The sequence below is a fragment of the Arvicola amphibius genome, chromosome 1 (assembly GCF_903992535.2).
Source record: "Arvicola amphibius chromosome 1, mArvAmp1.2, whole genome shotgun sequence".
In the NCBI taxonomy this organism is placed as follows: domain Eukaryota; kingdom Metazoa; phylum Chordata; class Mammalia; order Rodentia; family Cricetidae; genus Arvicola; species Arvicola amphibius.
In genome coordinates, this window is record NC_052047.1 from 188,538,436 (window position 1) to 188,562,507 (window position 24,072).

At 39.2% G+C, this 24,072-nt stretch overlaps 1 protein-coding gene across 1 annotated transcript in view; it reads left to right on the forward strand.

The window, feature by feature from the left end:
• The window catches only part of Sorcs3 (sortilin related VPS10 domain containing receptor 3), a 628,415-nt gene that overhangs the window by 586,549 nt on the left and 17,794 nt on the right, over positions 1–24,072 (forward strand). Inside the window, exons 17-20 of the mRNA XM_038331480.1 lie at positions 2,008–2,121; positions 5,351–5,522; positions 8,481–8,667; positions 13,886–14,019. Coding sequence (XP_038187408.1) covers positions 2,008–2,121; positions 5,351–5,522; positions 8,481–8,667; positions 13,886–14,019 — 607 coding nt within the window. The remainder of the gene's footprint in view (positions 1–2,007; positions 2,122–5,350; positions 5,523–8,480; positions 8,668–13,885; positions 14,020–24,072) is intronic.

A 24,072-nucleotide genomic window follows, 5' to 3' on the forward strand; every position in this document is an offset into this window, starting at 1 on the left:
GTTTTCCTGCCGGACAGATATATAGATATAAAAGACCTTGACATCAATAACCTACTGATATTCTTATGCAATTTAGTATATGTTGTATGTAGTAACATATACACAGCATGTTATGGCTATATAAAGCTAAAATGCAGTAAAGCAGTAGGAAATTATGTTTGTGTATTTTTATTGATGTTTAAATATAATTTATGTGAATGAAGTATCATATAATTTAATTTTTAATAATTGCTCTAATAACCACTAATTATCTTACAAAGTTCCCCAAGTTTTAAGAGCCAGATTTCATGGGCTATTTCAAGCTCTACTAAGTCCAGATGAACTATGAGCCAGGGGCTCTCTACTAGGGGACCAGGCACTTGTCAATGGAGTCAACTGGCAGAAATGTCTCTTTGCTTTTCTTCCTTCCAGTTTCATTGAAGCATGGTTGCATCAAAGCTGCTCTTGCATTCTGCCTTTCTGTTGATTGGCATCTCTGCTCACATCCACTGCAGTCATCTTTTGGGCCTTTGGATATACTTTCTGCAGTTAACCCTACAGTCTCAAGAAGCCTCACCGTCTTCTTACAGAAATAGACACAGTGCAAGGGGGCAATTAGAGGGACTGTGTTCTAGTGCAACTCTGACATTAATTCACTCTATAATATTTATTATCAGATGATTTAATTAGTGAAAACAACATAGTTTCGAGCATATGATAGTCCTGAAAAGTGTGTGCAGTAAACTAGGGATAGGCTCGTATAACCTAAATAAGAGAGAAGAGTTAAGAAGAAGCTGCAAAACACAAAAGGTGCAGTGATCCACGCCCAGGGCTTAACATACAAAAGTAAATAAAGTGTGCTAAAAAGTGGCTAGGAGGAGTCTGGGGTTACCATGTGGGTAGTGATGGACATGATCTCACCCACCAATCAGTACTTCTCTATGCAGTGTTAGGTTTGGGGTGTGAGGTATAAGGACTAAAAAAGCAATTGAGGACAGGTCTTGTCACATTTGTCTAATGGGTCATGGCATACAGTGAAGGATAAATGAGGCACCGTTGAAGCTGAATACACATCTTCCTTCCATTCCTGTTCTGCATTCATTCTGATAAGTTAGCATTGTTTTTAAAGACCGTGGGAGCAGAACTAACACAGCACGGAGAACTGCTTGCCTTTCTGTCCCATACTTTCTCCACACTCAGCAGGGGGGTGTTCTGATGATGAGTTTGTGCTGTCTGGGCTTCAGCCGTTCTCTTTTGGTGATGAACGTGGAAGCATGGACTGAGAGAGGCTGTGCTCAGAGAGTTCTGGCTGGCTGTAAGAGCATGATCCCCTCCACCCACTTTATTACTCCTGACATTTACACATCTAAGCGCCTCATACAGCTCCAGAAGCATGCTGTTCCTCAGATGCTGTGACTGAGGTTCGGTAGAAGCACAAAAAAAGAATTCTAGTTTTATTTTATTTTTAAGAAAATGTATATGTCTCCTAATATGTCTAATCAAGAGAAGTTTGAAATTCTATTGGCATACACACACACACACACACACACACACACACACACATCTGAAAGCAATTGAATTTAAAGTAAAAAAAATATAAATTCCATGAAATCAATTTCCAGACAGTACACATTGAATCATTACATAGAAATGTATCTTGACCTTTAAAGTCATCTCCCTGGTTGCCATTTACTCATTTAATTAATTCTGTGATTCGAAGTTTGATTTAAATATATAGTGTCCCTCCCCTCTCACCTCTAAGCCATTGTACCTGTCACATATTTGAATTCATGTACTTTCTTGTCTAGATTTTTTTGATAATCCATTTTTTCTCTCTAGACGGTAATTCTAGATGAGACTATTTCTGAAAACATCCTGTTGTTTTAAGACATAGGCATTTGCCTCAGTGGAGCTAATGGAAACAATAAGTCATGACTCTGGGAAGGACATGTGTACATTTATGTCTGCCTTCGGGTGTTTTAATATTTGTACACACTTATCATTCTATCGTGTTTGTTTTCCTGACAGTGACTACGGCTATGAGAGACATGGGGAGAGCCAGTGTGTCCCAGCTTTCTGGTACAACCCAGCTTCCCCCTCAAAGGACTGCAGCCTTGGTCAAAGCTACCTTAATAGCACTGGGTAAGTTAAATGACTGAAGGAACTCAGTTCTCAAATATGAAATAAGATGGAATATATCCTTGTTGAAGAAAATGAGTACAGAAAAGGTAATTTTGTGTCCAGAGGCTTCTGAGGGAAGCTGAAGAAATGTTTGGCCAAGGATAGCTTGTTTAGAAATCATCAAAAGAAATTATCAGGCAGGAAAGACTGTAATTTATCCCTGGAAGATTATAGTTGTTGCTTACCTTTTGGGCCTCAACTGATGTAAGTTGATCTAAGTAGTGTGTAGCTATGACAGATGCTCCCTGGTGGGACATCAATGAAACAGTAACACTTGACTCATCAAAGAAAAATTCACAAGTCTCATTCTAGATACTTCTGGAATAAGAAGGCTAAGGACACTTTCAACAATTGTCTAATTGTTTGTTGTGCTCTGATGGCTCACTTAGGAGTTATCCTCAAACACTTGGTGAAGAATTTCCTGGACATGTGTTGTTTTGCCCTTTCCTTACTGCTTCTGTGACCCACGGGAGATCTATAGAGTAGGCAGGTGGGACTGCGCCACACTGCTCATGTTTAGATACATCTTGTGGTTGTCTGACTTGGGAGGTCCAGAGATGTTGGGGCGGCCAACCACTCCCTTGTTTGAGGAGAGGATACCTTTAAAAGAACGGGTTTGGGGTAGGCCCTCCCTCTTTTCCCTTTTCCTCTTGGTTCGCGTAAGTCTATCCCATTTTTCTCCCTTTATTAAAATTGATTTATTCGAAAAGGACTATTTTTGGTTATTTCAAATCTCCGCCGCATCATAGAGGGAAGCTGATGTCTTCATTTGTAGTAATCCCCCACCAGGGGTAGAGAGGATCTGCTGTTCCACACCACTCTCTGAAAGGCAAAGACACTGAGTGCTCTGGACTCTCACCTCTGCAAGTATTTCTTCTGCCATCTTAGCCAAGTTATCCAGCTTCTTTTGCTTGGACTCAGTATGGTCGCAAAGAGTCATAGGTCTGATCTAAACATCTGCCATTTACTAAGGAAACAAATATGATGGGGTGGGTGTGTTGAGTAATCTGAAATACTCTAAAGTCATGACATTTCTGGTAAATATTTGATTCTAGGGGAGCTTATCCCCATGCCACAGTGGACATCTCAGTCCTTTAATGTAGAGGTTTTGTAGGAATGTGTTCTAAAGATTTGAGTCAGTCAATGCAAATTGAGCAATTTCAACTTAAGGAGTAATACCATCAGAGAGCAAGAAAAACAACATAATGATCACATGGAATCATCTGCAAAAGCCAGCGTATAGCCTTGGAATCTTTTAGAAATCTTTAGAAATGATTTCTCTTAGGATATCTCATGTAATCATAGCACACATATATTGAGTTCTAATTTTAAGCAACATATATATGCCAAAATAGCAAATAACTAAATAAGTCAGGGAGATGAAAAATCTATTTATACTCCCACAAAGAATTTCCCATAGAATATATAGACACCTCCAATTGTCTTAAGTTTGTATCTAAGTCTATATTATACATTATCAACATGCTTAACATGGTAGCAAGCTTATAAAGGAAGCAGTTAACATAAAGTGTGCCTTCTGTTACAGGTATGATGTTGATCTCAAGTAAAAACTAAATATCTTCTAAGTAAAGATAACCCAGAAAGATTAACTTAGAATAATTTAATTTAACTAAATCAGTGATAATCTAAAGGACTATAGTATGATTCATGTTTATAATTATAATGTCTCATCATGTTTAAAACAATTAAAAGGTAAAAATGATTTTGTTTGATGTTACATGTCATTTCAGTATGCTATGCTAACTACATTTCTGACCTTGGATAGCCATTTGTGGATACCAGCTGCCATGTTGGATCGCAAAGATACCGATATAGCTCAGCTGACAGTTGATAATGATGTGTTATAATTTCATTTGAGCCAAGAGATACCTACATCATTTGGCTGGCATTACTTGGGATCTCTGGAAGGAGGTGTTGATAGGGTGGGTGATTCAATGTTGGGAGGGGTATTAAGGAGGCAACGTCGATATAATGAAGGACCAGCATCATTAGAGTTTTGTGACTTTGGGTCTTTCGGAATAAGACACTGTAGATGAATGAATTATTCACAGAGGACTTGATAGCAATGTTGTTGTTGTTGGTGGTGGTAATGGAGAAAAGTGGAGGTACTGCGACATTTATCTTGTGGTTTTCTTAAAGCACCGGTTTTAGGGATGAGAACTAGATCATGAACTTCCTGGAAATAAAATAGCTCTGTGACTGATCAGGTTGCAGTCAAGCTCTTGGGTCAGAGGTCAAGGCAATTGATGTGACATCACTATATAAATATGTTGCCGTAGAAGTTGGTAGTGTCTTGTAGGGAGGTTTCCCTGGCTAACCCCTTTTGTAAAGTAATCTTACTTTAGCAGAGTTGAATAGAGTTTCAAACCTGTGCTTTTAATGTGACGTTTGTGTTGAGGAGGAAATAAGGATTTAGCAAATGGAGAAAATGTGTTATAAAATAGCCCAGTGGCTCCAGAGTAAAAGTTACCATTGCGATTTCTTTTAATTTTTATTATATGTTCCACTAATAACATCCTAGGATGGAGAAGAGATAGGGAGACAGCATTTGATTATAGGGACTTAGAAGTTTGGTGTTCTAACTGCTTCTTGGTACAGAGAAAGTTGGAGGGAGCCTTGGGGGAATACAACAGGCCTCTAGCTGACAGAGGTGTGCTTGCTTTCCCTGCTTCACTAGCCCAGTGCCCACCTCCCCTTCTGCTGTGTAGGAGCAAGCATTGATTTTTCTTGGCTGCTTTAGACACTGAGCCGATCCCTGGTGCCCTAGGTGGGATCAATACTAATGTTTAAAGAGCTAGCCTTCCTGAGACAGAGGGATAGCAGCTCATGAGGATTGTTTGTCTTGGGGAATAGCTGTAGTTTGGGAGACTTGGCTTTTAAGAGCAACTGTGAGAAGTTCTTTTTGCTTGCTTCTTTTCTCTTGCCCTCCCTTGAACACATGCGCACATGCGTGCACGCGCGCACACACACACTTAAAGTTGCAGCATTGTCAAAACTGTCTTTTGTCAACTCTCTTCAGGTACCGGAGGATTGTGTTCACACACACCACACACACACACACACACACACACACAAAACACACACACACACACATACACACACACACACACACACACACACACTCCAAGCTGCAGCATTGTCAAAACTGTCTTTTGTCAACTCTCTTCAGGTACCGGAGGATTGTGTCCAACAACTGCACAGATGGGTTAAGGGATAAGTACTCTGCAAAGACTCAACTGTGTCCGGGAAAAGCTCCTCGGGGTCTCCACGTGGTAACCACCGATGGGCGCCTGGTGGCAGAGCAGGGCCATAATGCCACCTTCATCATTCTGCTGGAAGAGGTAGGTGACCACTTGGGTGTTTGCAGTCAGAACCCACAGCAGTAATGACAAAGGTGAGAGAAAAAGAAGAGAAAGGAAGCGGAACCTACTCACAACCCCTCCATCGTCTGTAGTAAAGACCCAGTTCATGGAGCCTCTGTATTAGTTACTTGTTTGCTCATTCTCCTTCCCTCCCTCCTTCCTGCTCTATCTCTTTCTCTCTTTCCTCTCCCTCCCACATCCTCTATGCTCGGAATTGAACTCAGGACCTTGACTCTGAGCTATAGTAACAGCCCTTAGGTTGTTTGAGACCATCTCACCTTGATTCTTTTGACATAGTGACTCACTACATAGCTCAGACCAGACTTGAACTCACGGTGTTTCCCATGCTCATTCAAATTTATGTTCCACATGCTTTCACCTCCTGAGCACTGGGATTGCATTATGACCTACCTGGATATATTCTTATCGCGATAAGGACATAACCTGTAAAAGGGGAGAAAAATAGAAGAAAATTCAAATTATAGCCATCAACTTTCAGAGTCTCTCTTGCTTCATTCTAACCCTTAGGCTCACTAATTAGAAGAGCCCACAAGCCTTTAAAGAGTCTTGAACATGTGAATGAGAGAATGGGGAAGACGGTTGAAATGATGTTTAGAGTTAAGTTTATAGCGAACACAGCACTGGTTGCTTCTATATCAGCCACTGACATCATTAGCTCATCGCTTGTGTCTTTTGCAATCCAGATAGTAAAATCTGAGTGTATGTTGGCACTCCAGTCTTCTTATCTGCTTCTCGCTCCCTATGTGAGATGTTCCTTTTGCCCAAACCAGAGACTTTGCTAGCACTCTCTGCTGGAAGACTTGCCTGATTGACAATGCCCTCTAAATTTATATGCAAATTGCTTGGGGCTCTTGAGATCTTCCACAAGGGAGCAAAGCAAGCCAGGAGTTTTTTTTTCTCACTAGTCTGAGCACTTCAGAGCCTTTAAAGTCCAAACCACACTGCGATGGAAGGTGCAGGCTTCTTATCCTGGCCTGGCAGACTCCTCACCCTTCACTCGCGTTGATACTTGAATTAGAGGACTTTGAGATTCAGAGGAGGTCATTATCACAGTTCCACTAGAGAGTTTTCGGGACCAGAGCTATAAAAACTTTCTCAAATGGATGTGAAGAGCCACAATCTTATCCATTTCAATTGCCTCCAGTTCATTTCCACTTTAATTTACATTTATAAACTCAAAGGTAGTTGACATTGCGTGAGGGTCAAGAGAGCACCCGTCAGGATGTTTTGTGCATCTGTGTTGCCGTGGTGGGAGAGGTTCTAAGTGAGAAACGTGACTGTGCACAGTACTGAGGCAGAGGTTTTGGCTTTTGCATTAGTCAGAGGTTTTCTGTTTTTGTTTTATCTAATAGAGGAAAGATTTTTGGGTCCCAGATTCAGGAAGTTCAGTCCATGGTCTCTGGTTGCCATATTCAGAGTTGAGGAGTCTAGTTGGAAGAGCTTCTTTGGTCATGGTGAAAAAGAGAGAGTGGAAGAGAGAGCGGAAGAGATAACATAAAGAAAGAGAGAGCAAGAGTGAGCAACCAAGCATGAGTGAAAATGAGTGAGACAGAGACAGACAGACAGACAGACAGACAGACAGACAGACCTACAGACAGAGACAGAAGTGGACAGAGAAAGAGGCAGAGAGATACACAGAGAAAGAGACAGAGAGAGATTTAGGTCCAACTTCCTAAAGTTTTAAAACATGACACAATGGCATGTCTAACTGGGCACCAACCCCTAACATACATGATTTCCTGGGCATCACTTCATATCCAAACCTCATCAGTTAATAACTCCAGAATATAATTCTCTCTTTGTTCCATCTCAATCTATATGCAGATTTTTTTTAACCTTCTTCATTCTATATCTTTATTTTATGGTCTATATTATACATTTACTTAAAATATTGATCTAGCATGAGGTGTTTCATAAGGATGGGGCTCAGTATTGCCCTTGAGAGGCTAACAGTCAACTTTGAGGGAATAAAGCACCCACCTGAGCCACTAATATCATGTCAGAGGCAGTGTCCAAGGTGTGCTTGGATTTCCCAGAGGCAGAGACATCTGTAGGCTGACACACTTAGCAGAAACCTTGGGAGAGAGGGTGGCTTAGATAGGTTTCAGGAAACCCTAGGCAAGAAAACAGAAGTAATTTATATATCAGGCAGTATTCATCTCTAGAATGTAAATAATGATCTACTCCCTTTTGTTATTTTGAATATGGTGTTTAATACATGTTAAGTGACTAGCATAGATCTTAAATTAAATAACTAAAATAAGAATAATGGAAATTATGGCATGATAATTAAAGGAATTAGTATTGGAAATAAGCTATCAGGACTCAAAACTTGGTTTTTCCTGCTGTTAGCTGTGTGGCTTTAATGTAGATAGTATTTTCATCTCCACTATAAAAGTGAGGACGGTAATACTTTCTACTGCTGTTAGAAAGTAATACTTCCTATTACTCAAACATGACTTACTTTCCTCTGGATGTTCATACATACATATGATCACACAGAGAAATGGGCTCGAAGCTCAAATAAAAGCTTTGTATAACATAAAGTTGAGGGGACTAACTGCTTGGCTTCTTATGAAGGTATGTAACAGTGCTAGCTATTACCTTATTGCTATTATTATCACGACACAGAAAAGAATGTTTGTGGGGAATCTGGAGTACATGGTCTTTCCATATCAGAACATTGGATACCCTCTTCCTAACCACTATGGCCAGAGTCCTATCAAATCAAGCAGCCCCAAAGTTGGACATGAAGGTTTTCAGCCCTAGCCCACAGGTCTTCAAGAATATTAGTTTGTGCTAAGGAGGTATCACTATAGGTTGTCAGGACTGAAATGTTGAAGCTGTGAGAATTGGTATCAGATAAAAGTCAAACAGAACCTATGAGGAGAACAACCAATTTCTGTTTGCTTGCAGGGTGACCTCCAAAGGACCAACATCCAGCTTGACTTTGGGGATGGAATTGCTGTGTCCTATGCCAACTTCAGCCCCATTGAGGATGGCATCAAACATGTGTATAAGAGTGCGGGCATCTTCCAGGTGACAGCATATGCAGAGAACAACCTTGGTTCTGATACAGCCGTCCTCTTCCTACATGTGGTTTGTAAGTAGCAATGAGCACCCCCTGCCCCCGCGCCACGCCCTTTTTTAACCAGTTGGCAACTCCATCTGTCCAGATTTTACTTTCTAGAGTTTCAGAGCTGAAGCCAGGTTCATTGCGGCTCCTAATATCATCCAAGTCAAAAAATGCACATCCAGCTATAATTTAATTTCACGGTGCTGAAGTGGATTGCATATTTTAAATATATAGGCAACATTACTGAGGTTCTTTACTTTGTAGCGCCATTCTGATAGGTTGGTGCACATGCATACTCTCATGTAGATAAAATGTCTTTTCCTTTTGCTTTAGAGATTCCTGAAAGGTAAATAAATATGGAGGCCCATCCAGATGATGGTCCTAGGTTCATTTGGCACACTGAGTAAAAAATGCAGATGTCAAAGTAAATGTTCGGCTCTGTTGGAAGAGCCCAAGGAGGATCTGAAAAACACATGTTTCAATTGCTTTCAAGAATTGAATATGATTTAAAAATAACGATTTTCATACATCCAAGGTTATTTCATGCCCATTGTATTGTAAATACAATTTTGTGTTGTGCTGTAGTCGGCTTCAATGACACTGGCTGCTGCTGGGTTGAAAAAGCATTGAAGATTCTGGAATATTTGTTTGTGCTGACTGCTTTTTGTGTGTTATTGAAACTTTAATCATGTTAACTGAAACAAACAATGTTGTTTCTAGATTATGGACTCAGGGTATGTTTGATATGGGCTGACACGGATTCATTCACTGCACCTCATCAGAAATACTTACAGGTTTAAAGACTTCTCTAGTCTTTGTTTTAGAGGGAGCCTTTCCCATATCCATGAACAAAGTATTCCAAGATATTTCATCATGATACTCAGAGCAATTGGCAATTGAAAACTTAGGATTTTTATTTACTTCTGTATGTTCCTTTTAAAACTTTCAGGCTATAATTGGCTCTGAGTAACTGAAATTGTGCCAAGTGAAAATGGATCAGCAGGGACCACTGTGTATTCCATAATGTCTTTCTAGTAATATGTCACATAAAATGAAAATTATATGTTTGAAAGAGTTGAAGTGAATAAAAGAAACCCATTCCTTTTAATGACCCAGTGATTGTGTAAACTCTTGTATGTGAATAGCACATTCCTAAAGGGCTCGTGGCCAGCAGTGAGCTATTTTACCTTCTAGTGAAAAATATAGCAGTGATATATAATACAAATGTATAGAAAGCAACCTGGACTACAGATCATTTGTATCTCTACCATGCCAATCTGTAATACATACCTCTAGCTTAATTCCAATTTTGAAATGGTTTAAGTCTAAGCACTGCCTGGCCTCACAGGGTTTGGGGACCAATAGAAATGAACTACACAAGGCATGCCTAACCACTCACTAAGTCATTCAGGAAATAGCTATTGAGTTCTTAATGTGTGTAAGGGACTCTACCGGGCACTTAGAGTCATCAGTACAAATATGATGCTGCCCTTGTGTTATTTTCATCCTGTTGAAGAAGAGCTACTTTTAAAAATGAGTTATAAATAGACACAGTAATGTAGATCCATATATACCCAATGCAGTCTCTCTGTTCCAGCAGCGCCAGACTAGGAGCCCATATGAGTGCTGTGTACCCTTCTTCATGGGCTCGGGTTTTGCGCTGTTTGAACTCTGATCATAATCCTTTTGACTGTCCTGTGTAGTCAACCTGCCTAGCCCTTACAAAACTTGAATTCTTCATCTTATCCCTTAGATTAAAAGAAATCTAAGAATCAAAGTGGGAATCAAAGTAGATGATGTATTTGCTAGGGGTACCCAAGACCACTCCTAGGCATGGCAAGACACTAGGTAGAAACTAGAGGTTAGTACATAACTTCATCCTTGGCTCTATTTTGTTCCAGAGAAGACAGTCAAAGCAAGCTCAGCAAAGGAAAAGGCTAAGCCAGTCAGTAAAGTTTAACTGTTGGGCAAACATTGAGTCTGAATTTGGATTTCCAGAACCCTCATAATGCCTGTGGTTGTGGTAAACATCTGAATCTTAGCACTTGGTGATGGGGTCACATGAAGACTGGTAGATCTATGGGACTGTTTGGCAAGCCTGCTTAGCCAAATCAATGTGTGGCAAGTTCAGGAAGGAGTCCTGACTCAAAGAGAAAAAGGAGAACACTTCTGATGTCAAACTCTAGGTTTCATGAACATATACACACATAAAAGCATGTACACATGCACACACATACAAAAGCATATATAAGCCACACACACGCGGTCACACATGACATGCTAATTGCTTTAACAAAAAGTTGTGATATGTAGGTGCCTTCTACCAGAGAAACTTGCTAAGGATTTGGAGTCCAAAATTTGTGATGGTCACAGAGTCACTATCTATCTGATATAAGCCAAACTTCCGAACTCTTAGTAGAAAGCAGATATTATGAATAAACCATATTGTTTTCAAGGGAACAACTCTTTCCAGGTAATTATTGGTTAGGGTTACTCTCAAAGTCAAGTTCCTAGATACCAGTCCAGGACCAACCCTGCATACAGATCTTTGTGAAGGAGGGAAATTTCAGGAGCATGTTATCATATATGTTCACAGCATGGAGAACACTGCTCCACACCTAGCTTACCTTGTGATAAACATATTAACATAAATGTTCACAGTATGGAGAACACTGTTCCACACCTGCCTTGCCAAGTGATAAACAGTACAGGTTGTTACAGTAATTCCTCTTGACTTTCTGCCTGATACTTCTACTACAATTTAAAAATGAAGACAAAGGAAAAAAAAATTACATTCCTCTGTTCCAGGCACTTATACCACATATGTTACTGATGAGGCCAAGAGTGGGGCTTTGTCTACAGGTTGAAAGAACAGTATATCCTCGTACACACTCACACACATACGCACACACACTCACAGAAAGAGAGAGGGAGGAATATGCCAGGAATGGGTTTATACTGTGGGTTATGTGCACGAAAGAGGAAATGTTCCTTGAAACTTTTATTGTCCTCATAATTCCCTCCAAATCAATCATGGCTGCATTTCCCAGACAGTTAGTACAGTGGAAACTGCTCTTGGCCTCACCTTGGGCCATTAACTAACAAAAGAAGTTGTTAGCCACCTATAATAACCAATTTCACACAGATTATTGGACTTTCATCAAAAGCAGAAGAACTGTGTGACAGGAGGCTTTCTTTCCCATCCATTCAGCTCTCTTCTCACTGTTCTGTAATCTGTTCCCACCTTAAAGCCAAGATCTGGCTCAGGATTTTTGCAGTAAAATCTGCTCTTAGTTATTGTTTGCAGTGATTAGTTTTGGTCAGACATGCTTGACCTGAAACTGGAATAAACGGGACCATGTTAGTCATAAAAACTCTAGGGAGGGGTTTCCAGGATTACAGTCATGTACAGTTTGGACAAACTTTAAATGCCTAAGGGTCTCATGAGGCAGCTTGGAAAGAGCTTCATGCCGTTTGGGGAATGGAATGAAAATAGGAACATTGGCTTCTAGGATGGAAGAGCCATCTTTCAATCAAGGGAAGAATGGAAGACCTGGACCCAGGCATAAGACTCTGCAGTGTTGAGTAGATCACCATAATTCTCCTCTCCCTCCTAGGCTAGCCTCCTCCTTGTCTGCTATCCCTCACTGTCCAGAGGAACACAAATCACTGAGAGATTTTCTATACCTTACCCATTAGATATGAGAAAGAAGTTTCTGAAGAAGTTGCCAATGTTTTCTCGCACCTTGTGTTTCTGTGGCTGACATCAAGCAGACCATGTAAAAATAATACAGATTTTCTCATTTAAAATAATTAAAAAATGTCAGCCTAATGTGTATATGAAGTGTCAGGGTTGAAATAGTGTGCTGGTAAAGAGTCTTGAGGTGCCATATGTCTGGAGTCAGGGCAGAGAGCTGTAGGCAGGAAGTATTTTCAAGCTATAGATGGATGGGTGTTTTTATTTTTTCTGCATTTTATTTTTAAACTGACAGAAATCATATGTTAATCATGTACAGCATGATGTTTCTCAAACACATGCATAAATTGTGTGATGGCTCCATCAGGCTAATTGTCACAAACATTACATCCCAAACTTACTTTTTCAGTGGTGAGAACTCTTAAAAATCTGTTTTTAAAGATTTTTCAAATGTAATACATGTACTTAAGTATACTTCACATCAGAGTGCAATAGATTCTAGAATGTATTTCATATTCTTTGACCAGCATCTCTCCCACCCACCTCTAACAAGCAATATTCTATTGCTTTCTTTTGTTAGCTCATAGATCCCATGTGTGTGTGTGTGTGTGTGTGTGTGTGTGTGTGTGATCCTATGACTTCCATCCACTCTGTGCTTAGCTAAACTCCCCTAAGATAGGATCATGTAGGCACATACATGTTTTCTTAAATGTCAAGAAAAGAATATCTGACAAGTCTTAAAATCAGAGTCTCCCAGATGTAAAATGAATATGCAAACAATTCTCTGCCAGTATTTCCCTGTCCTCTTTTTATTTTGAATGAAGTGACTAGTGTCACTTTGACCTAGGCTGTGTTCATAGACATCCTTTTACTGGATGGTATAGCTTAGAGCACAGTGCTGTTTATGTTTTCTGAGCAAAGGGGAGAAGCTGTGTTATTATCGTTTTGGAGGCCTGATGTTTGCTTCTCCTCTAGTTTAGGCAGCTATGTTCTTCCCTTTCTGTAAAGTAGCCTTATAAGCCTCTGAGTGGCACTCAGTATGTCCTCCAGATGATGAGGCACAATGGCCAATTGTTGAAGTGGATGGAAAACAATTAGCCATTGAAGATAATGGAAGAGCCTTCCATATAGTTCACTGACCTCAAGTCACAAAATGGGCTAATTCTCAAAAATAAAACAGGCTGCTGTTTATCATTCTATTTAATGGCTAACTGTCTAGTAAAGTAGATTTGTCCTTCAACTGGAGTTTCATAAGTATCCAAGGTGGGTGGGCTCACCAGATGTAAATTCAATTCTTCTGTCGCTCAAGAAATCAGAAACTTGATTTGAATTTTTTGTTATACCTCTGCTACAATTAAAGAACACACATACACACACACACACACACACACACACACACACACACACCAGCATTTTAGGATTTGTGATCATGGCCTTTTTGTTTACAGGCATAGTCATAAAGAGAGAGATTAAACATCAAGGCTGTAAAAAAGTTGATGGATTGTTCTGGGAACATAAACACTGTCTTTCCCCCTCCTTTTCTTTTAGGTCCAGTGGAACATGTTCACCTTCGAGTTCCATTTGTCGCCATAAGAAACAAGGATGTGAATATCAGTGCAGTTGTGTGGCCCAGTCAAATGGGGACCCTTACCTACTTCTGGTGGTTTGGCAATAGCACAAAGGTTTGGCCCTCTCTCCTCAGTATCAAAGTTGATCTAGATTCCTATGTTCCAGTCTATTAGTTTGCAGGAACTGGATTGTCCCAATAACTGGGACATAGTGAAGTTAAGTATACCACAGAACTGAACAAAAATGCTTCCTGGGGGAGGAACTTAGTAGAGAAACTTCAACTAACTGTTCGACAGGAAGAGCACTTTGGGAAATGGTACAAATCTGCAGGCTCTTTTTCTTCAAATTGAAATCTGTAAAGAGTCATTGAGTCTGTTTTGCTTTAGTTCCTGGCCTTTCTGCTGCTGTGGTGCACAATAGCAGGGCATCTCTGAGACTGAGAGTTCACATGGGTCAAGCATGAGCTAGACACCTAGCTGTCAGGGCGAGAAATAAAGTTGGATGACATGTAAAGAATTCTCATCAACACCTTCCACGTGTTCTACCAACACAAGTTGTTTTAGGGACAGTGATAAGGTGGCTGTGCCGTAGAGTAAGAAACAAGAAAGATCAACTGTTGGAACTTTGAAAACGGGCCTACACCCAGAGCCTGTTGACGATGATGCTTGTGTCAAGTGCTGATACTCATAAATATTAGGCGAAAAGATCATCAACTGCATTAATGTTCTCTAACTTTATTGGTTTTTAAAAGGTAACATTTAGATTTTAAAAATAGTATGTTTATTTATTTCTTTGGGTGCATGCTGAAGGGCAGCATGTATGGAGACCAAAGGACAACTTGCAGGAGCCCCTTCCTGTCTTCTACCTGCCATGTGGATTCCAGCAGTCAAACTCAGTTAACAGGCAGCAAGCTCTTATACTTGATGAGCTGTCTCAGGGTCCTGAAACTTAACTTCCAAAGCATTTCACATTTACAGAGAAATTGAGAGAGGCATGCAGAGATTTCATCTGTTCCCTGTTCCCACCAATGTGCAGCCTTCTTCTTTATAAACACAATGCATTTGTTATAGTTGGTGAACTTTATATGCAGGTCATTATCACCAAGATTATAAAGTTTATATTAGGGGTCTTTCTTTGGGTTAGAACAAAACAAATGTAAGAAACCAAGTAGTAGAGTTTCTCCACAATCATCAGTGATTTACTTATTCATCTCTTCCTCCTCCTCAACATCTGCCACTAGTATCTCTAGTTTTTATTTGATAATATCCTGCAGTTAGACTCATTAGTTTGTTTTCTTTACAAGTTGGATTGTTTTTCAGTTAGTAATATGTATTTAAATAATTTCCATGTTGTTTCATGATTCATGTCTTGATAGCTCATTTCTTTTTCTTTTCTTTTTCTTTCTTTCTTTTTTTTTTTTTTAGTTTTGGTTTTTATAGACAGGGTTTCTTTGGTGTCTGTCCTGGGACTAGCTCTAGTAGAGCAGGGTGGCCTCAAACTCAACAGAAATCTGCCTGCTCTCCATCCTGAGTGCTGGGATTAAAGGCATTTAATCACAAAGGGCATCTGATTTCTCTGGAGCTGGAGTTACATATGGTTGTGGGCAGATGTGTGGGTGCTAGGAATTTGAATTGGGCCTTTTGAAAGATCAGTATGTGCCTTTTTCCACTCAACCATCTCTCTAGCCATTGCATCTTTACCTTCCCACAGTGAAGCACAGCTTCTCTTACTTAATATTCTCCCCAGGTTTGATGGTGTTGGTCTGGACTTTGTCATTCTTCCGGGAATCTAATGGTATCGCATGTGAATGTGCATTTCCCAGATGACATATTATGTGGAGAATGTGCTCTAAGCCCACTGGCCAGTTTATATTGTGTTTGATGGAGTGTCTATTGTTCTAAAGAGGAAGAGATCTGGTCAGTCGTCCTCATCAAATTAAGCCACGAAGCCCAATATGGACACATTGAACAAAACTGCCATATACGGGCTGCCCATGCATGCTTCAGCATTGCCAGGGCATAAATTTCATTCATTTTTTCATTCTATTCTAAAACCAAGATGCTTACTTGACTCTGTTTAATGTTTCTTAGATTTACTCATATATTTTGCATAACAATTCTTGCACCTTTTGAAGATATATCCTTCCTGCCTGTTTCTTTTCTCTTGATAATGTCTCTTTCAAAGCTTAGACATTGAAATTTAATGAAGTCCACCCTATTAATTGCAGGGTGCTTTGTGACTTTGATATTTATCTACAATGCCACTGCTGTATACAATGCAATCTGAGTTTTTTCTTACATAATATTCTAGAGTTTTAAAAATTTTTGTTTTACATTTAAGCTTACAATCCATTTTAGTCCATCTCTGAGAGAAGTTAGGCCTGTGGCAGGGTTCCTATGCTTGGGCGTGCAGCTCTCCTAATGTTCCAACTTAATCTCTTGGAAGCTCTGTCTTTGCTGTGTTTTGTTACCCTTCCTTCTCTGGCAAAGATCACATGTAACACTGTGTATTTGTTCTCATGATCTTTTGTCTTCCTTCCCTGTCGCCATGCCGTCTTGCTTGTTAAGTTTGTAGTAAATCTGAGGTACAGTTTCATATCAATATTTTGTTGCCTTGCATGGGTCTTTTTCTTTTCTATAAAAACTTAGACTGAGTTTGTTGAGATCTAAAAAATTACTTTTCAGAATATTTTGGGGGGATGTATCATCGATATGTCAACTTGTGGAGATCTAAAACTTTGACAATAGTGAGTCTTCCTCCCCACAGACATGGAATGTCTCTCTGCTCGTTTGCTTAGCCCATGATTTTCTTCAGCAGAATTTCATAGTCATCTACAGATCTTGCAGATATCTTATTAGATTTATGGCTAAGTCTGACATTTCATTTTTAGTAGTGCTGATGCAGATGGCATTGATTTTAATTAAGATTTCACCTGTGCAATACCAGTATCTAATAGAATGACTGACTTATGTATATTCACTCTGAATCTTGAAACCTGGTTGTACTGAACTAAGACATCTCAAGAGCTCATTTGTTGTTAATACTTTTTTGAATTTTTTTTAAAATTCAAAATACTTTTTTGTTGATTCTTTATGGATTTCACATTGTGCGTCCTGAGTCCTGATCTCATCCATCTACCTATCCCTTCATATCCTTCCTCTGCCCTTGAAAACTCCCTCATTCTTTTAGGGATCCTATGACTTTGACTTTGGATTGTGTGCTTCCCAGGTATTTCACAGTACACACACATTGCACATGCACACTTTCGTGCACACACACACACACATTTGTACATACACAGTGACTAGGCTCATTTGGAATTGAGATAGTGTCTCTTTTTACTACAACTGTTAGACTAAGATAAAAACCCTTGCAAGTTAGGCTCTAATTTATTTGTTTCTTCTAGGGACAGATTTTTTAATAAGCCATAGTGCACTGATGTACTTGGAAATTATCCCTTATCCCCCTTGCTGAAAGAAGCACAAAAGCACATTTCTCCAGTATTTATGGGAGACCCTGGCCAGCTCTTGTCTCTAAAATTTACAAAGCCATGAAGGCCTCCTATGACTCACCCGATCGTCCCTGCAGTTTTAACTATCCTATGTTTGTTTACCGTGAAAATCTATTATGTCCTTGATGTTGCTTATCCTGGCCAAGATACTAATTTAAAAATAATACAAGTAACATGCCAAATTTGGATGAGTTGGGTACCAAGAGGTAAAATAAATAACTACTCAGTTATTAGTTTGGAATGATGATATGATTTCTACCTCTATCCTCACCCCTGAGAGGTAAGGCTGGGAGGTGCCTCCTCCTGATCTGGTATAAAATGACAGCATAATACAGCAGAGGGTGCATGGACCTGGGACTGAGAGTCATGAGTTATGTTACCAGAATGGCTATGTCTCAGATAATCCTGGATGCTTGAACTTGGATGGGTTGTTTGTCCTAAGCTGTCATTCACTCACTCTCTCATCTTGCCTACTGTAAAAAATAAGATGGTGCACATTTAAATATCACTACTACATGGTCAGCAACTGGATGCGTTACTGTTTATCATTGAAATACATCTATTAAAATGATGGTAAAAAAAGATTCATGGACCCAGGGGACTTTCAGTTTGTACTATTTCTGCTTAGCAGCTTTAATTTAACTTTGCAGTATGAGTGACTAATCCTTTTGCATTTCTGGATTTTTTTCAGAATGGCAACAGATAGTCAGGTCTATACTTGGTACAGTAGAAAGCCTCTCACAGTGTATAACCAGCATCCCAAGTTGAAACCCTTGATTAGTTGAAGAAACAGACCTCAGACTCAGAAGCCCTAAATCCATGAAGCCTATGCCATTACTCAGCACAAGAATGCTGCATTACTGGGAATGTTTATCCCCTTAGCGTTACTGAGCAGTCATTTTTCTTTAAAAATCATGCGATATAAAAAGAAAAGAGGAATGAGAAAATCACTGGGGGAAACGTTTATTTTTCCCCCGAGAATGTGAGAGTTTGGCTTCTATTTGGGAAATTATTTTCTATTAATGTACATTTGCTTTATCATCTTTAGTGAGAAACCACTGTATATAATGAGACCAATTCTTGGATGGGTCTCAGCATAGAAATTTAGTTGGCAGACAATGGGAAGCTAAAGATGCAAATGCAAATGTCTTTGCGGTGCCTATTTTCTCTTAAGTGCTGATTCTAAAATATGAAGTGCCTAATAATGGTCTCTATGTATTTGATTCAGAGTAACTAATGAATGGAAAAAGAGATTGAAGACTCTAGTTTTGATTTCCTTGATAATTATATGTTAGCTTGAGTTATTGAGTCTTTTTGTCTGTAATCAGGGAACTAGCATTTAACATCATGGAGTTATGCATTGAAGTCTCTCTCACACATACAGATGTTATGACATATTATGAGAATTTTAAGTGCATATTGACAATGTAGTTTCAATTCTTTAATTGATTACTGGAGGTATTCCTTTTGATAAGAAATTCCCATCCAGAAGCTTAAAAATGGAGCGCAATGTATAGGCCTCCCATGACACAAAGGTTAATACCAGTTGATATTTGTTTCCAAAGAACAAAGCTAGCAATACCTGAAAGCCAAAAGTATAAAATAATTTCAGAATATGACAAACTTGGGTTGAAATCCAGACAGATTTTTCTTTGTTTTAGTCCATTGGTCAAAACATTTACTTTCATCGAGTCTCAGTTTTATTAACTGTCAAGTCAAGTACTAGCAGTAAAAACTACAGTTGATTATTTTCATGAGCTTTAAGCAAAGAATACTCATGAATCACATAGAACATGGCTAAGATTTTGGGAGCATCAGACATTGTTACATACTGATGACATTTAGATCTAGGAATAAAATCTGACAGGGTTATACAGGTCATATGACTGTCTACAAAAACAGTTACTTCCTGCATTTGAAAGAGACTCATTTTCAGTGCTTTTTGTTATCACCATGCTAGAAACCCATTAATGGAGAAGGGGCCACATTACACCATAATTGAACCAATGATCACCACAGTGGGCTGAAAAAGGAATGTGTGTTTTGGGATGTGTTGGTGAGTGTGGTCAGCTTCAGATCTGTTGGGCTCCCTTTGACTAGCAAACTGCTCTTTAAAATGAACCAATTCTCATTTATTTATCCCTAGTATTTGCTTTATTTTCTCAATATTTATTATTTTATTTAATCATCAGAGCAGCTTTATTTATTTAATCACCAGAAACCCCATTTTATAGGGGACACATAGGCTGGTAACCTTGGAAATTAGTTTGGTGTGTGTGTGTGTGTGTGTGTGTGTGTGTGTGTGTACCACATGAAGTAGGAAAGTTTACTCAGGTGGTTAAGTTAAATAAAAGTATTGATACAAATAAAGTGACCCTCTAACTCTATAGCCAGTTCTTATTCTGATGCTATTAATATCAGGGGTAAAAGGCATGGACAGCATTATCCCTACCTTCAAAGAAATTGTGTTCCATCTGAAAAGGCAAGATGAAAACACATAGAGTAATTGGTGTGGAAGTATGATGTACAGATAAATAGAAAATAATGAGCATTCCTGAGACCCAGCTGTTGGCTTACGTACCGACAGAACTATCAGCAGGGGACATAAAATTGTATCAGGTCCTCCACAGATCTTTCTCAGAAGCTGCTTTTCTACTAGATGTGAGGAATACAAAGAAGGGTAAATTCCATTTCTCGCCTTCAAGAAATGTGCTCTATTTGATAATATGAATTTAACATCCAGGAAAATGAATAAGAAGGGAAGGCATTGGGAGCATCCACATGCAAGCCAAGTTGGGCATCCTAGCTAGTGTTGGATGCAAGCCTTGTGAGCCAGAGAGTGTCACTTATGGAAATGGAAATGGTCCTCAGCAGACTTTGAAGGAGCAGCAGAGGCGAGGCATGGAAAAGGAAAAATTTAGGTGTAAAAGTTAATCCTTGCAAGTGGTTGTATTCCATGTGGATGAAGACTGTCAAAAAAGAGCATTCATTTGGGCAGACATTGGAAGAAAAACACTTAAACCTGGAAGGATCAGACATTATAAAATATTTTATATATATATATATTATTTTTGTCATAAAAATCATGTTTAATGTAAGGTGATAAGAGATAAAATTACACAGAGCTATCATGATTATGTGATGCTTCAATAGAAATATTTCTGTGTGTGTGTCCATGTGTGTGTCTTTGTGTGTGTGTGCGTGTGTGTGGTGTTCGTGCATATATATTAAATCATTTTCAACTCTGAATTTTCTTATCAATCTATAGTTATAACACAGCTATGAATACTATTTTGCTGTATTTCTTTCTTAATTTTGTGTGTGTTTAAGTTTCCCGTGGTTCTGTGCATGGTATGCCACAATTATATATCCTGCCTTTTCATTTTATATGATAAGCACTTTTCATACACTGCTGTGTAATCTCTGCAGATTCAGTGAGGCAAGTATAGTGATTGCATTGTTTGCTCAGTTTGCTGGTGAAAGATGTGAACGAGGTGCACATGTTAAACTGTGGGGATTGTGAGAGGTGCAACATTCTCACAACTCGCTGTGCAGACTGCGGGTGGAGCCTGTATCCAGAGATTGCCCTGCAGCTCACTAGTCCGTTAGTCAAGTGGAAATCTTAGAACTAAATAGTTCCCCAGAGCTTTTATTATTTCTTGCCAGGCTCGGTTGGATAATTTGTGACCTGTCACATGTGAAGGACTCTTCACTATGAGTCACGCAACCCAAAGCCTAGGCAGGGCATGAGGCATTATTCTAAGGGGCCCACTGCAAGCTGGCTCTGCAGCTAGGACAAAAGCAGAGGCAGAAAAGTCAATCGTCTGCCTGCTGGGTTTGTGGGTCTCTGAATGGCCAATTTGCTGGGATTAACAGAGGTCTGGCTTAATAAATGTGTCTGCATGCCTAATAGATTTGAGTAAATGAACCTTAAAATACTTGATTTAATTTAGCATTGGGCATTCTACATCAGTGGCCAATGAAGAACTCAAAGATCCTGTTGACTGTTCCAGCTTTGTGGGGAAGGTGAAATCAGCCATGTTACCATAACCGCTGATGAAAAACAAAAGCAATTTGGGAAGCAGAATTGGCTTCTGTATTTACCTAGCATAGATGCCTGTCTGTGGCCTGCCACCCAGAGACCAAGCATCCCCATCCATCAGCATGTGTTTGCTGTGGCTCTGTGCCCCAACTGGCAGCTGTGATGGCTTGCATTCACCCACCTCTGATGAAATGCTCCCATTGTCCTTCAGCCCTGAACCCTCTCTTGGCTCTGGAACCTAGAGAAGCAGCCAGATGGAGACAAGATAAGATTTGCTCGGACAGGAGGGAATCAGCTTCTCTCAGAGGAGATGCTATTGATCAAATGTCATAACCAGCTAAGTCTTGGGATAAGAAGGATCTTCTGGGGAAGGGAGAGGGCCATAGGTCCCACATAGAGCTGATGTAGATGACAAGGGAATAGTGAAGACATCCAGAAGAAACTAGGAACAGAGAGAAAAGTCCTGAGCCATAGAAGGACTGCTCAGGGGCAGCAAACAGGACAGAACAATTGAAGATATTCACCACCTGAGGGGTTCCTTCAGAGACTAGAAAAACAAAAACATTCCTATTATCCCTTTTAAAAATCTTTCACCTAGCATTTTGCTATAAAAATTTTGGATATACAATAAAATGGTCAGAATTTTGCAAGGAACTAGAAGTAGTTCCTTTCTGCACACATATCCACTGTGTGTAGTATGCTAATTATGTTTATTATGGAAATGTCACAAGTCTATCTCCGCATTCCGGTCTATACATTCATTAACCTTGATTTAAAAATTTATTTTAAAGTAACTTTAAGATTATGTGTTTTGTTCTAAATCACTAAAGTTGCAAATGATTGACTATGGGTTGTTAGTTTCTTGAAAATTTTCCTCCTTGGGATTGAAAAATATGTATCAACAATGTAATGTATGAATCTGCAGTGTGTATTTACCATTTGAAAAGGCATTCACTTGGGTATACTCCTGTTTTGATGCCTTATCACCAACCTTCTCCAAGTTTCCTTCATGTTCTCAGCCAACCAGTCTCCATCCCAGACTCCCCATTATATCCCAGATTTGCCTGCTACAGACTATCATACAATTGTAATCATATAGTGCAAAATGATCTCTTTCACCTCTTGTGGTTTTTAACAGTCACACATCTGTATTTTTATGGGTACCTATGTATATGTATGCATTAATAATATTTTTTGTTGTATGAAGTTCCCATGGCTAATTTTTATTTTCTCATTGGTGAATTTATAGACTGCCCACATTTTAAGATGATGTGAACAGCTGCTATGAATTTCATTAAATGTACATGTATGTTTTCTCTTAACTAAATTCCAGAGACTACAGTGGCAGATTATGACATATGAAATGGCAAATCACTATGGGAAAGGTTCTCACAATTTCTAACAAACCAAACTTTCCTCAGAATGGTTGCAGTTCTTTTATATTTCTACAAAATAGGATGAGAGTTCCAGTTTGCTTTGTAGTTTCAACAGTGTTTGGCAATATCATTTAAAAATAACTTTTAACCATTGTACTATTACATCTTGATGTCTCATTTTGTTTTCAAAGATCTTGGAAGGCCTCTGACTCATAAGGATTAATACAGTGTACAATAGTAGTAAGCAAAATGTACCCACAGTCATTTGTCAGTCTCTTAGGTCAATCTCGGAAGACTTCTCAGAGATAGCCTAACTCCAAGCGTTCATGTTTTAGACATAAATTCTGTATTTTATTTTTAATTGTCATATAATACCTGAAGAAAATAGGTATAGTTGTTTCTGTATAGTATCATAGACACATACAATTGTTTTATAGACCACAGCAAAGAGGACTTCTCCAGAAGTTCATCAACACTGTGCCATTGGCTACTCTGAGATACGGGGATACACAGTGTCACCCTTTTCCCTAAACAGATAAAGAGGAGACCTACAACAGACATATATGTTGCCTAAGTCATTCATTAAAATAGCGATGGAGCCAGAGTTCTTTTTTCTTTTTTCATCTTGAAACTAAAAGTTTGTGTTTCTTTTTTAAAACAAAGTACTGTATATTTCCAATTCCCTTGTCTTTGGCAACCATTGTTTATTATATACATCTATGAAAGTTGCTCTTTTTATTTTTATTGAGCTCTACATTTTTCTCTGCTTCCTTTCCTGCCTTTCCCCTCCCCTTCAGTCCTCTCCCAAGGTCCCCATGCTCCCAGTTTACTCAGGAGATCTTGTCTTTTTCTACTTCCCATGTAAATTAGATCTATGTATGTCTCTCTTAGGGTCCTCATTGTTGTCTAGGTTCTCTGGGATTGTGATTTTTTGGTTGGTTTTCTTTGCTTTATATTTAAAAACCACTTATGAGTGAGTACATGTGATAATTGTCTTTCTGTATCTGGGTTACCTCACTCAAAATTATGTTTTCTAGCTCCATCCATTTTCCTGCAAAATTCAAGGTGTCGTTATTTTTTTACTGCTATGTAGTACTCTGTTGTGTAAATGTACCACATTTTCCTTATCCGTTCTTCAGTCGAGGGGCATTTAGATTGTTTTCAGGTTCTGTCTATGGCAAACAAAGCTGCTATGAACATAGTTGAGCACATGTCCTTGTAGCATGATTGAGCATCC